The following is a 15,789-nucleotide window of genomic DNA, read 5'->3' as shown; positions in this document are numbered from 1 at the left end:
GTATTTCAATAGAAACGACAGCGGCGGCGGTGGATTGTAAAACGGCGAAAACTGAACACAACGGAATTTTTTTTTAAAGAAATCTTGCTAACGCAGTGTGGTACTAGTGCGCACGCACGCACAAGTTTTGTACACCTAGGCAGAGTCGTAGTTTGATTATTATTATTATTATTATTATGAATATTGAACGTGGAGAGAAAAAAAATCCACTATTGCACATAATGTGTGATATACACGCCGCGCCGCCGCCGACTCTCCCCTCGCGGAGACGATGAGTCAGCATTTGAATAAAACATTGTTCGTCCGCAGCACGCGCACCGACGGACTGCGGATCAACGTGCAATTAAATAATATTTATTGACGTACATATAGGTACGACTTGTATGAGCTGGGAAAATAATCCATATTAAACACAGAAACGCGAAAACGACGGTATACATAGTCAATTTGCTTAATTTTTTTTAACATTACGAAGCATCAAGTCCGATTTAGGGTTTTTACTTTATATAAACTATATATTTATACAATGGAAGAAAATGAGAAAACGTACGTTAAATTTAACGAGTATAATATGAATGGACTGTTAAGGTTATATGTTAAACTTATGTGAACAAGTTAATAATTTTTATTAAAAGTACAGAAAATACAATAATTGACACTGAATAATTAGTTATTAATCTTCTATGATTCGGTTTTCTAATTAAAATATTTTTACTGATTAGAACTTTTTGATTTCGATAAAAAAAAAACATTTTAGAATATTGAACCATAAAGCGAAGACCCAAGAGCAACGGTACATAGTAGATATTATTTTATGAGCATTTTTAAAAAAAAAATATTGTAATTAATTTGTTCTACATTATAACATAACTCGCCCAGGAAATTTGAAGTCTCAAGACGGGGTTTGTACGCGCTTGCGTCTCATCTACATTTCTCAAGTCGACCATAACAAACCATGATAAGAGTATGTCTACTCACACATATCCGGGACGGGACCAAAAAAACATCGATTCTACACATGGTTGTGGCGAAGGGGTAGGTGATTGGCAGTAGTGGCAAAAACGCATGTGTACCAAACTACAGGTGGATTTTCGCGCTAACGCGCCGAGGGAAACGCGTCGAAATCGCTTTTTATCTAGGCCTACGCGGGTAATAAAATATAAAAACGAACTTCGGGATGGTGGAGAGGGGGAGAGAAGCGGTGTTGTGTCCTTGGTCTCAAGCGCAAACACTTAAATCGCGTCCATAAAATTAGATGGAAAAAAAACGGTCGCCAGCATAAATATAACATTTTTTTTTTACATTTCGTTTCGAAGTAATAATGAATTTACACGGTCTTTGCACACGTTGCTGCGCTCACAATGGGCGAGCACACGGAGAACGTGTTGGAACAATTACCATTTATTCATTAGGCCGCCGTCGGTCGTACGAATCAACCGCAGAGGACGGGGGCGGTGGCGGCGGCGGCCGCCGCGACAACACAACGACGGTTTTTATTATATTTCATTCCTCTTGCAACGCGCGACGCTCGTTTTACACTGTACATACTACGACACATACACGCGCATACAATTACTTATATGTATATGTACATAATAATAATAATATATAACATACATGCGCGTGCATGCATACACACACACACACACACACACACGCTCACACACACTGTGCGCGCATTAATCGTAAATAGTTGGGAAAAATTCCGTTCGCCCTCGAGTATTTTATTAAAAATAGAACCGAATTTTATTCGATCCTTTTACACGAAAACATTGCTGCGATGCCGAAATAATCGTTCACATTTATTAATATATTTTACTTATTAGTTATTATTAGTCATCGAGACGGAAGAGCATGACGTAGAATAAATTGCTAATACAGTTTTAAAGAAAAAAAATGTTTTTTGATATTCCTTCATACAAAAATCACCAAGTGTAATGTACCTACGTGTTCAGGCTATGAACAAAAAAATCAACAATTATTTTTAAAAAAAATAAAAAAAAACCCATACGCGGTTATCAAAATTATTATTATGTGCACTTCTCCGCGGCGTAGCTAACTGCAGTTTTAAAGTCTTGGTGGCCTTGCACCGAGCCGCAATAACAAGGATCGTTAAGGTTTTTAATATACAGACGACAAAAAGTCCAAATTTGAAATCAATATATTGTAATAATACTAATTCTTAGTAATAAACGAATACATCGTTAACGTTAACATTATAAATGAATAAAATAAAATATTAATCAAAAATAATAAGCTCAAGTTAAAAAAATCAAAACACTAGATGATTATTATGAAATAGTTATTCATTTATTTATTCATCAACGTTAAAAAAATGTGAAGATTTTTTTTTTATTACTCATCTGCATTCCACTTCGTGTAATTCAATTTAATTAATAATTTATATTTTACATTATATTTTGTTATGGTTTCCACATTCGAATGTTGTGTAGCTATTATTCTCAACAACTAACGATCGGCCAACAAATCGTAGACGTTCGTTGTGCATTCAATTTGGTGATTTGGTCAGTGGATTATAATTAAAGAGATGATAAATTTCTGGTAACCGAATAATTATTAAAACAGTATATTTTTTGTAAAACGGCACGTATTTGATTACTATTATTCACTGGTCATGGCAGTAAACCCACACACGTGATTGAATAGAATGACAAGAATGCATTTAAAACAATTAAAATGCTATTCTCTGAAGTACTGCGTAAATATGGGTTTAAAATATTGTAACGTCCATAATAGTGGTACACTGAACGATAACTCTAAAATATTTCCAACTATTTATTGTTTTTTGTTTCTTATTTGTTTTGGTAAAAAACAACAAAATAATATATTTTCAATATAATATAATACCATTCATTTAATAATTATAGTACATCAAATATTAAGTTGTAAGATGAAATACAAATCGTAATCACGGTAATTTTATAAAAATGTCATATTAAAAACAATTAAACGAAAAACATACTGTTATAAGTTTAAGCCCAGAAAAACTAAATGCTTTGAACACTAGCCAGTCGTTAAAATATAATTTTTGTTTTAGTTCCAGACATTATCGGGGCACGGTTGTCCTCCGATCAAACCTCATAAACGCAAACACGAGAATCTAATTTGTCTACAGATAGCGCAAAAACGAGACGATAAAGAGGTTATTTTATATGCTGGCCTGCAACTACTACTACCAACTATTACTGCCTGTTTAACATTTAAAAAAAATTAAGAATATTTTCTGGGATACTTGAAGATTTATAGTTTATACCGCGAAATATATATTATATATTTTTTTAATTGGTCCATAAGAAATAAACAGCTGACTGTAAAAAATGATACGGTTTAAAAAAAAAGGTTGAGAATTTTTATTAAATCTGAACTACTTCGGCGTTTGTCGTCTAAAGCTATGACGCCATCGTTTTAAATATCAAAGACCCGAAGATGATCATTGACCTCGATAAAAATATGTAATGCCGTTTGCAGAATTGCGACAAAAATCTGTTTGTAAATCGTACTCCTTAGTTTCGCGTTTACCAAGAGCAGAGCGTGCATACTGCATAATAATTGTTTTGCAATAGTAGGTGTTTCGTCGGATTTGCTGATGGTTTTTTTTTTTTTTTTTCTGAGAACCCGTGAATCACTCATAGAAATATATTATGTATTAAGGATTGTTTTCTTTCGACTGAGAGAGACTCAAATGCGACGACATCAACGCAAATTTTGAAAAATCTTCTGATGGAGGTAAACGACCGGGTAGATGGGGTAATATACGTTTCAACCTGACTCGTATGCAATAATACGTCGGATAGGGCAGCGTATAATTTACTGTCGATAATTTCACAAGTTTATATTTATTTAATTTAACCACACGTCATGACTTAAAGGTTTTGTAATATTTTGGAAACAATGGACTTAAAAATAGTTCTACGCCACACAACAAATCCACCACCATAATACTTGATATAATATTAAATCAAATTTAGATTTGCATAAGTAAAATAATGAAAACTGAAGTCATTACCCAAGTTTAATAATTATAGCCGAATACACTTTTTACAAACTAAAACAAATTAAAAACTAAATGATGAAAATAATGCAACATCATATTTAAAATGTTACACATATTATATATGTATATAAAATTACACTTATAATTGCTTTAAACCATTTAAATACTTATATCGTATTATTAAACAATTAAACTCTCGAAGAGAAAAATTAATAATATAATATTTAAGCTGCTCTTAGTTCTTACCACAAATGATTAAACGCATTTGTTGTATACCTAATTATTTGGCATAATGTATTTCATAAAATGAAAATACTATTTTTAAAATTGAAATACTTACATAGCATGATAAAACATTAAGGCAAAAAGAAAAACATATTATTCATAAAATCGGATATTTATTTTGTACGTACCAAATGAAAAAAAAATCATTTTATTATTATGATGTGGCTAGTTTTATGAATTATACTATACACCGTAGTCGATCATTAACGGCTCAATTTAAAAATTAAAATTAAAAGCCAAAACAATATAGTTTTAATTTTGTTTAAAACTACTAAATGAGATCAATAATTTATTGTAGATATATAGGTAGTTTTTAATTTTTATAGTCGAAGTATTCAAAATTAATACGATCATCAATGTAATATATATTTAAAATGTTAAACTAATTGTTAAAGCCCATAATATAATACAATAATCTAACGTCCAGAATAGACGTTATATTATACTGCTATAATAGTGATGAAATAAAGATTACTTATGTACGAAAAATTACATAGGAAACCAATATTAGACTTTCAATGTTACGGTGTGAGAAATAAAACCAATTATCGAAGCGAACGAACTATATTGTACCACGTAATGGCCTTCATAAACGCACACACACCCTAATGACGTACGATTTAAAATTATAATTTGATTCGTCGTAAACTTTTCGAAGTCGATAACTCCGAAAAGGAATTACATTAGTGTTGAGGAACGTTCGTCATCACCGCGCCGGTGCTAAATATAAAATAAATGTTAGGGCATCCCGCAGCACGAAAGTATGAGAACTGTTCGACGTCAACACAATAATAATCGTCTACTATAAAATATTATATAAACGATAAAATATCGTTATATTATTACAATGTGGGTCATTGCACCGTAAGTTGTCGAGTAATAAAACTCTAATCCGATATAGGAGAGTCTTATCTGGTTCAGACACCCCGTGGCCGGCCAGTGTAGTGTTCGGTGTGAAAAATGCGCGATGAAATCGTGTACGTTTGGCGTGGAAACCGCAAAAGCCGAAAGGATCGCGGTCGGTGTTAGTCAAGCGATAATAATAATTACAAGAGTGATACGATAAAGACAACGACGACGGTTCGATCGGAATACGACGACTATGCCGCCACCGGCGCGCCGTCTGCTACCGACGGAGAAGACGGGATACGCGGACAACGACACTACTATTCGACCCACCCACCGTCATCGGATCTATTACAAAAATATCGTACAAGACGTGATCGATGGACGAGATCGCGGCCAGACGCAAAGATAGCGGCGCGCAAACGATTCGGGAGTCATCTCGGCGGCCGACTGCTACTTAAAAATATAACATTATTGTACAAACGAACGGCGGAGAGGCCCTTAACCTCGATAACCGATAACGACGATTACGCCACCGGTTACCTTTACGCACACACACACACACACGCGCGCCGGCCGAAACCTAATTATTATCGATCAGAATTAGATATGATTTTATGATATATATATATATATATATAAATAATACACGTTAATCGGAGTATCGGACGTCTGACAAAACGATTTCATAACACGACGTTCGTTAATAATATATTATTATCTTTACGATCGCCGACACGTGGGGGCCCGCAATTATATACGAAAGTTTGCGTCTGAACCGTACACGAAACAGAGACAAAGTGTGTGCAAGGGAGAGAGAGAGAGAGAGAACGCGAAAACGCGAATTGCACAACGATCGGAGTTGAGACGGGGGTGGTAAAAAGCTCGGGAAATGAATAATTCAAGAGAAACTCACCCGGACATGTTGGAAGTGTTGTGGTGTATGACGTTGGAACTGCTGTGGTAGACGCCGTGATGGTTTTGCGTCGACAAGTGTTGCGGAATTTGCTGATCGGTAGCCGTGGACGACGGCGTATACGAGTGGTCGGCCACGTGCGGCTGCTGACACCCGACGGTGGGCGAACCACATCCACCCAGTTGTTGGTCGTCGTGCAAATGGCCTTGCAACGGGGAAGCGCTACCCGAGTCACTGTGCAGCGAGGCCACGAGATGCGCAAAGGGATTCTCCTGCTGTCCGGGTCCCGCGCCACCGTCGGACCGGGCCAAGTGCAGGTCGAGTAGTTCACCTTTAGCGGCCGCAGCAGCGGCCACCACCACTTCCTCGTCGTAACCGCCCGCCGAGCTGCCCGGACTGGAACAGTGTTGCTCCTGGAGCTGCACGGACAATTGCTGCTGGTGATCCTGGTGGAAGTACTCGTCGGTGTATACTTGAACTCTGTCTAGCGGCTCCTGCTTGAGCACGATGTGTTCGAACTTGCTATGTTGCTGTTGCTGTTGCTGCTGCTGCTGCTGCTGCTGGTACGCCTGTTGCTGGTACTCGTAAAAATCTTCGTCTTCATCGCGTTGTTGCTGGTGCTGATGTATCTGTTGCGGACCCGCGATCAATACTTGCGGGAACATAGCGGCCATCAAGTCCCGGCCACTGCCGTACTTGGCTTGTTGATAAGTCTGCTGTGCAACCAACATGTCGTAACGGCTGTTCGGCGACGGTCCACTACTGTTGCTGTTACTGTTGTTGTTGTTGTTGTTGTTGATGACACCGGTCGTCGACGTTGTCGTAGTCGTCGCACTGGTGCTTACGTGTAGCTGCGGCGGACTGTCGTGCTGCTGGTGCTGGTGCTGCTGGTGGTGTGGATGATGATAGTTCATATCATCGCGGCGTACGTACACGTTGCCGGTCGGCCGTTCGTCTGCCGTCCCGTGAACCGGTTGTTGCTGTAAACGGTCGACGGCGGCGGGCTCCTCCTCCTCCGACCCGAACGACGTCCTACCGACCGGCGCACCATCTACCGCCGGCGACCCGTAGCCGATGCTGGGCGTGCCCGCGCTCCCGCCGCCATTTTCTTCGTCCGCCGCCGCGGTCACCACATCGGTCGCGCCGTCGCAACGCTGTCGCTGCTGCTGTGACGACGACGGCGCCGCGGTCGTTGTGGCCGCCGGCGGCGACTCATCGCTCGCCTCCTCCGCTGCGGCCACAACCGTTGTCGTCACGACGTCACCGCGACGGTTGTTCAGCTCGTCGATGGTGTCCGCCGCCGCCCTGTCTTCCTCGGCGGACGTGTCGAACTCGCCGCCGCAATCGCTCCTTCCGTCACCGCCGACGCCGACCACCACATGGTGCTGCAGGTGGTGGTGGTGGAGCTGATGCTGGCTGAGTTGTTCCGACGACGATTCCGCTGCTGCTACGGCCGATAAGCCTAAACGAAATAAACAAGAAATATATATTTTATAGTTTGCTAGTTTTCATAACCCATTCGACTTTTGTCACGCACAATACATATTAACCATCGAACGGGAAACTTAATGCTACTTTGTGCTAAAACTTTGCATGTTTGCTAAATAAGGCATTACGTCAATATCAAAGCACTCTGTAAACATATTATGTGTGCTGCTGACAGCGATTAGATTATATTTCATCCGACCTGAGTATCGGTTCCAACCACAGATATAGATTTTTTAAGGATTATAATAAAAGTCATTTTACCATTTCGCGGAGCTAAACACGTTGTCGTAAAAATAGAGCAACCGCTTGATTATAATAATAATTATTTTTAAAACCAATCGTTGTACTACAACCACAACGGCTAATGGGTAACTGACTTCAGACTTGAATTACATTGAAAAGTGAGAAAAGTACAGCCAGTGTACGGTGTAGGATACATATTATGTGTCTTTATATTTGATAGCGACGAGCAATCATTTAATATCATAATTAATTGTATTATATAAGAGCGGTGGTCGGTCATAAGCATAACAAAACAGTTAAAACCTAACTTAAAATATTTTGTAAAAATAAATGTGCTTATTTTCATTCCTTATTTGCAATTTTTACTTGCTGTTTTTCACAAAAGAATATCTTTAAAAGGTCAATAACATTTGAGTGTCAATAAGCTAAAACATTTATAATTTAAACATTCATGAAAATTCATTCATATCATCATATACATTTTGGACTTCAACGTATTTCGGTATCATATTAAATTTAAAAGAATATCTACAATTATATTCCATTTTATGAGCCTAAAATATTTATCTCTCATACTTTTATAAATAAACTTATATTTTGTATTCAAGTTACGCATTATTAAAATATAAAAATTGAGGAGTGGTTAAATGCAATCAAAAACATTCGGTCCGACAACAAAATTAAACAAAGGTAAATTTTTTATACTAAATTATACTAGGTAGCTTACCTAGATACCTTTACACTTAATAACAGAAACCGGCAAGTTCAAATATTAATTCCTAACAATCACTCATTATTATACATTTATTTCCACTATTTATCTGTTAACTAATTATAAATGTATAAACAGTTTTTTCAAATATAACCAATTTAACTGATATGAATGCTAACAAAACATAAATAAACAAAAAAAGTTTAGCGTCTCGTTGATACGCATAACCTTCGAAAAATACCAAACATGATATTTTTTTTTAAAAATATGTACAATTTGTCTTACTATTTTTGTATTTATTTTAGTAACATTCCCGAACTTTTATCAATAATAAACTATAACACTCATCAATAATGGTAATTATAGTAACCTCACTCGTCGCTGTTAACTTGTCATTCGTAAGACTTACAACCTTTTAAATATATATGATTTATAATATAAAAAACTACAAACAGTATAAACAATCATTGTGTGTATAAAGCGTATTAGTCCAACAGGAGAGTATAATTTATAGACATGGAGTAATGTGTGTTCAGACCGATAGGTTTTTCTGTAGAAAACGTGAAAATGGTCTTATAAAACAAACAAATTCATGCATATACATATATATACGTACTAGGCAAATTAAAATAACCCCTCACCCCCGACCTTTAGACACTTCTGTGTGCGACACTTATGGCCCAATAAGTTACAATTACATTTATTAAAATGTATATTATAGTACCTACTATTGTATTACTACTATTTCATACTATATCAAATCGTATTGAACGTTATGTGACTGTACAGTAGGTGCCGGGTACCTACCTAATATTTTGATATAACATAAAGTTAACTGTTTATAACATCTACTGTATTACGTATTTACAAAATTGATGAAAAAAAATTTGGTATACTGTAATGAATGATATCAGTCATTATTTAAATTATAGGCAACGCATTGAAGTGTAGGATTAACACCTATTGTTGTATCTTACGTACACTCGAATAAATGTATTTTATATACCTATTTATATACTTGTTACAGTTTTATAAATATCAGCTTTATCAAAATGTAAAAGTCTCAGTCAATTACAATCAAAGGCTAAATAAACAATTGTTATAACTTATAAATATTAACAACCAAATGATCAAGTTATCAGTGATAAAAATTGCATTTACATCCGTGACCTACTTATCACTAAAAATATTTCTGAATAGGAAGTACCTATATCAATCCGATCTATATGAGTAATATGTTACTTATATAAAGCTGAGATCCAATAAACGTGTCCAGTGAAATATAATTTTGTATTATAACATACCTATATAAATAATAATCATGCTGAACATTTTTTTATCAAACATACATAGTATATCTACACAATGAAACAAAAACATACACTAACAATATATTTTTAAAACCCGATGAAATTATTTGTCATTTACTATTTTGCGTATAATATTAAAAATAATAAATACTGAATTAAAACAAAACAAGGTCGATAGGTTTGCTTAAAAAAGTATTTTTATGTTAGTTTTATGTAGTGTTTAACTTTACAATGATAAGCCAGTACGCCAGTAAGCCACTCATACTATATATTACTATACCATCTATATTCTATACCATTTTAATATATTGCTATATTTTTTAAATGACGATTTTCATTAAGAATTATGCCATTTTTGACCACACAATTATTATAATTAAGTGAGAACATCGACTCTTCTAGAATTCCTCAAAGAGACAAACCTATTTCAGAAAATATAACAAGACCACATAGATTATATTACAATTACATGTAATTTCAATAACATAAACCTTAATGTATCATTTTAAGATATTTTGTATACATTTTTAGAAGTTATGTATTTAAGAAGTTTTAAAATTTAATGTATTTCTTCAAAAACGCCAATAACCCTGGTAGTTAACGCGTATTTTTACAATTTTTAAATTAAAAAAAAAAACTATTATAATTGTATGTTTAATTCTTTTGTACCTATATATATATATATCTATAGGTATTAGGTATATCCTCATTTCATGGACACAAACCAACAACTCTCTTAAAAATATTCCAAATACGCCAATGAATTGTGTCATAATATCATATGACCAATAATGCTCGTTAACATGTTATTTAATACAATATATAAATATGATCAAGATAATATTTTAACTACGTACAAAAATTATGCATCTTATTTTTGCTTCATTATTAAAGACAGTCTCAACACACTGCCTCACTATTTGAGTTCTCTCTTTGACCCAGAAATATTGCAAATTTGCCTTCCGCCAATCTTGTGGTGTTAGCTATAATATTAGAGCGAATTTACTTATCATCAAACTTAAAGTTAAGAAAATTACATTTGTACATTGTTTTTTAACGATATTTTAATTGTATGCAAAATTCTAAATATTACCATTTAAAAATATAATATAAAATATAACTTATATGATATTAAATATGTATAATATTACGTATTTTAAACAGTGTACATCAAAATAAATATTCACAAATAAAGAAATATGTGAAATTATTATAGTTGCATTTAGTATTTTATTTAAACCAATAGTTTGAAATAGATTAATCAAGATTTTTATATTTATTTATGAAATATGAATATCGGGCAATAGTCAGTCACAGACTTTAAATTATAAAATGTGAAACGGATTACCATTGAGTTATTTACAATGATATCAGATAATTTATATTTTAAAATATATAACACTGAGAATAAAAATTAGATAACCATCCAATATTTCATGTATATGGGTGTTCGGGTTTGATGATACACAATCAAGAAAAAAATTAAATACAATTTTTATCTGGGTGTCGGATTTTAACATCCCCAATATGATAATCTCGAATAAAACTTCACACAAGATAATAACCTTTTTTAATATGGGACTAAACGTCGGGGAGGTCAATTCACTAACACTGTGGGTTAATATATGTGATAAGGGCGTATATTTACAATTCGACGAGGGAGGTCTATGTAGTGAGGATGGTCAATTCCGCCCTTACATATACTAGAGTCAAATTACAACATTAAACTAAAATTCGGAGTATCGATATTTATGGGCAATAAAATGTTCGTTTTGTTTATAGAAAAATATTAAATTTGTACAATCCATTAGTTTTGGAGAATACTGGAATTATCCAGTATTCCTTTACTCGATTTAAGTATAGGTAATATAGGCATTCGGTACTGAAACATGTCATTTGACATTATTTTAAAAGCAATGTATATTTATTTCCAAGTTACAATAACGTCTTTGGGGACAATTTGTTTACCACCGTTATAAAAGCGAAGAAAAAAAACTAAGCCAAAATTAACCCTACGCAAACAAAGGGTTCCCATGGTTTTTATTTACACTTTACAGTATGCCTCGTCGTATAATGGAAACAGGACCTCAGGTGTGAATCAATAGCCGGTTTGTTTAGGCCCATACTCTCTCACGCCGGTACGCACGGACACACTTAACCGATTTTCACTTTTCGACACATATACAACAACAAAAAATACGAAAATCACTTAAACCCGTATACTGAGGTTCCTGTTCTACCCCGCTTGCCTACAAACTTCCTTCGTTTATATTATGTAGGCTGCTGACCGGTAAAGGAATCCAACAGTGGCTTTTTATCGCGAATTTCTCGCAGGAAGTGTCCGGTCCAGTGGCCACAAAGAAATAGATAACGAAGTCGACACTTGTTTCCCCTTTAACTGATAAATAAAATATACTCGATGGGAACGACACGTTGATATAAACAATAAACATAATTTTAAAAAAAGTGCATATTAAAGACGTGGTTATTAGGTACTCAAGTATACGACCATTTCGTTGCTATACATTACATTATACCCGTTTGTGATGCATTGACCGACCACGAAAATATCATCGATAATCGATTGACTCCTCTCGGTTGCAGTGTTTATACAAGGAAAAAGGGACATAACATACACCGCAAAGATAATCGGTCGGTAGGTTGTAGTCTGTAATCTGTAGGTACTATTATACTACTATAAAATAATAATATAATGTCTACATTATTATGTACAATATTATATACATTATAGTATTACGTATTAAAATCCGATTACAGTGCGGATAATAATATGAGGAATTATAATATAAAATATAATGGAAAATATTATATTGGTTTGTAGGTCGCAGTGTAGGCCGCACACATGTTTACACAGACACCGCGATACTGCCTACGTCTATTGTGCAGCAAATTCGTGCCAACAACAATACTTTACATAAAACGATTGAACGGTCATGGGGTAATATCTTTTATCAATTACATAAAGTACAATATCTAATGAAATCCCAATATAATTTTCGGTAAATTTCGAGAATGACAAATTGTAAGCGGCGTATTAGTAGCTGATCAGCACGGAGCGGATGAGAATATTATAATATTATTAAGGTCCCGGTCGTGTTTTATCGTTTGGGCTCATCGAATAACATTAAACAGAATAACACAATTTACTAGAATAATATGTCACAAAATAATGTTGTAGTACGTTAAAAATGTATTATGGTTTTATTGATCTCGTTGTAATTTTTAAGAACAGCCGGTTAGAATTAATTCGTCGATTATTATAATACACGTTAATATGGTAACGAGTGAATAATTTGTGAATGTCAAACTAACATTTATTTAACAGAGAAAGTCTGGTTTTATCGTGATTGAATTTGCTCCTTATTGTATTAATAATAATTTGTAAATAACTCTGAGCACGTATATAGCTAAAATATAAATTGTCCATAGTATATATTCTGAATAACTCAAGTACTTATAAAATATAGCGGTTAGGTGGACTATAACCCAAAAAACAAAAAAATTATCGTAAATTCAACTTATATATGATATAAATAATTTAATAACTAACAAATATAATAATAAAACCAACCGAATTTTTTTCTTGTTGCGCCACTGATAAGTAATAATATATAACTACTATATTATAAGAACCTATTAAATTTAAGTAAAAATTATGTTTGAATGATATAATTTTAAAAATGAAAATTGTTAACAATAATTGCAAAATCTTAAAAAAATGTAAAAAAATACTTTATTATTCATTTTGTTTAGAAAGATTAGGTAGGCAAATTATACAGTCTGTAGATATAAGTAATATAAAAATATCCTGAACGGACTTAACTAAGTTACATCAAAAATTAATTATTTTTAAAGAAAGAAAATGAAAATGATTTATTGTTAATGTGTCGGCTAAAATAATTTTAGTAAAACTAGTTAATAATTATTTAATACTGTTGATATAGTTAGTACCTAATATACAACATTTAGTCTGATTCTCATTCTATTGGATATTTTTAATTAAAGTAAATATCAAATTAAACCATTTTTTATTCATATAAATTAAAAATAATGCGTCGTAAACAACTTTTATATTAATTTTCTTTCATCATCGTTAAACTAATTCGTAAATTGTACATTAGACTATAGTTATTGAAACTGTACGTCTTGTTTTTTATATAATACTTGGACCTGAATTATGTTCCTCAGTCGGGTCTCACTGCCTCAGTAACTTACAGATTATTAAAACAAAATAATAATTTATATTTTGAACTAATTTTAACTGGGTAAATTATGCAGCTTAAGTATATTCGTTTATTATTAATGAGGCCAAACGCATAACAAATATTACATATTAACATATATATATATATATATATATATATGATGTACATACATTTAGTTAATTAATTTGAACTATAGAAAAATAATTTAAATAATTAAACAAAAATTAAAAAAGTTTAAAAATAACATCTTAAAAACGTAATGTCATTAAACCTTTATGTCAGATAAATTATACCATTTAGAAAGAATTAATTTGTATTTATTTTTCTCAACGAGTGCATACAATTTTTGTAAATTTTAAACTATTTATAATGCTATTAGAGAAATATGCTTTTACATAATTATTAAAAATCGACGTATCCTAACTATAAAAACATTTCATATCACTGAGTTTAACGTTAGCCAGAGTTACGAAGGCGTCACGGGAAATGCAAATTACAATTGCGTTAATTAGACCACTTCGACATCATCGGGGTAGTTATTTTAAGCTAAACCAGATCCAAAAACATGCTAACTATATCTAATTGCAATTTTCGATGACGTCCAGATCTGTCTTTCGAGCATGTGCCATTCCCTGGAGACCGTCCCGACAACCAGATTTCGTGGCACACGCTATGATCGTTTGTCATCCTATGGCAGATTATTGAGAGATGGACAGAGAGAGCAAGAGTGAGAGAGTAAGAAAAAACCAAAAACAAGTGAAAAAAAGAAAAAAATGCAACATGTGTCCGTTTGTATGTTTTGTATAATATTAACGCCCACCATAGTCGTCTGTACACGTGGAGTCCTTGGAAAATACTGCTAAACGACGTACACACTCTGTTTTGTTTTACTATTCCTCTGGACCAGCATACAAAATATAGAAACAAATCCGATGTTTGTCTTTTAAAACGGAATGAAGAATAAAATGTTAACAAACTTGACTTTCTAATATTTAATTAAAGCATCGTTACAACTTTGATAACAATACGATACTAAATGCTAAAAGACTAATTCATTAGGTGCATATAGCATAAAGCCCATATTATGATATAAATATAAGCTTTTATTATAATATAGGAGTAAACTCATTACTTCTAAATACAACAAATTAAAATACAATTAGAAAGACATTTTTTTTTTAACTTTGATAACGAGCTGTTTTAAATATAGTATAATACGTATACTGTATAGCCGTATAGGTAACTGCGTATTTAACAATTGTTGTACTATTTTCAATTTTTAATTAGGTGCATATTATATATTACGAGATAAAACGAAAACACATTTTAGCTTAATAAGCAATAGGTACTCATAGTTCTGATTCAGCCATGTATACTAAAATTAATAATTTTACACCATAAAAATAGTAATTTATGTACCTTATAGAAAAACTGAATGATAAATAAATAATTATTGAATTAAAAATTATTCATACAAATATGTTTGATATGTTATACTGCTATATTGATGCTCTCGCGTTATTTATTTTATGTAAATGACATTGGCGAAAATTGTAAAAATAATATTTGTATACAAATCGAGTTTAAAAGTAAGTGAATACAAACACGTGTTTCCTTTCTGCTTTGTTTGGATATTATACTCAGTGTTTATATGATCATTATGGGTGTTGACGATTGTATTTTGTGTTAAGTCTAAATTATAATAATATGAAGACAGTTAATACTAAGTATCATTTTTATAGATCGCA

General features: G+C 33.3%; 1 protein-coding gene across 2 annotated transcripts in view; it reads right to left on the bottom strand.

Annotated features, from left to right (window-relative positions):
• LOC111027781 (box A-binding factor-like) overlaps positions 1–15,789 on the bottom strand; it is a 42,497-nt gene that overhangs the window by 13,015 nt on the left and 13,693 nt on the right. For both annotated transcript variants that reach the window (XM_022306198.1, XM_022306199.1), the window contains exon 2: positions 6,063–7,524. In XM_022306198.1, coding sequence (XP_022161890.1) covers positions 6,063–7,524 — 1,462 coding nt within the window. The remainder of the gene's footprint in view (positions 1–6,062; positions 7,525–15,789) is intronic.

This window comes from Myzus persicae, unplaced genomic scaffold, assembly GCF_001856785.1.
Source record: "Myzus persicae strain clone G006 unplaced genomic scaffold, MPER_G0061.0, whole genome shotgun sequence".
NCBI lineage: Eukaryota > Metazoa > Arthropoda > Insecta > Hemiptera > Aphididae > Myzus > Myzus persicae.
This window is presented reverse-complemented; position numbering and strand designations above follow the sequence as displayed.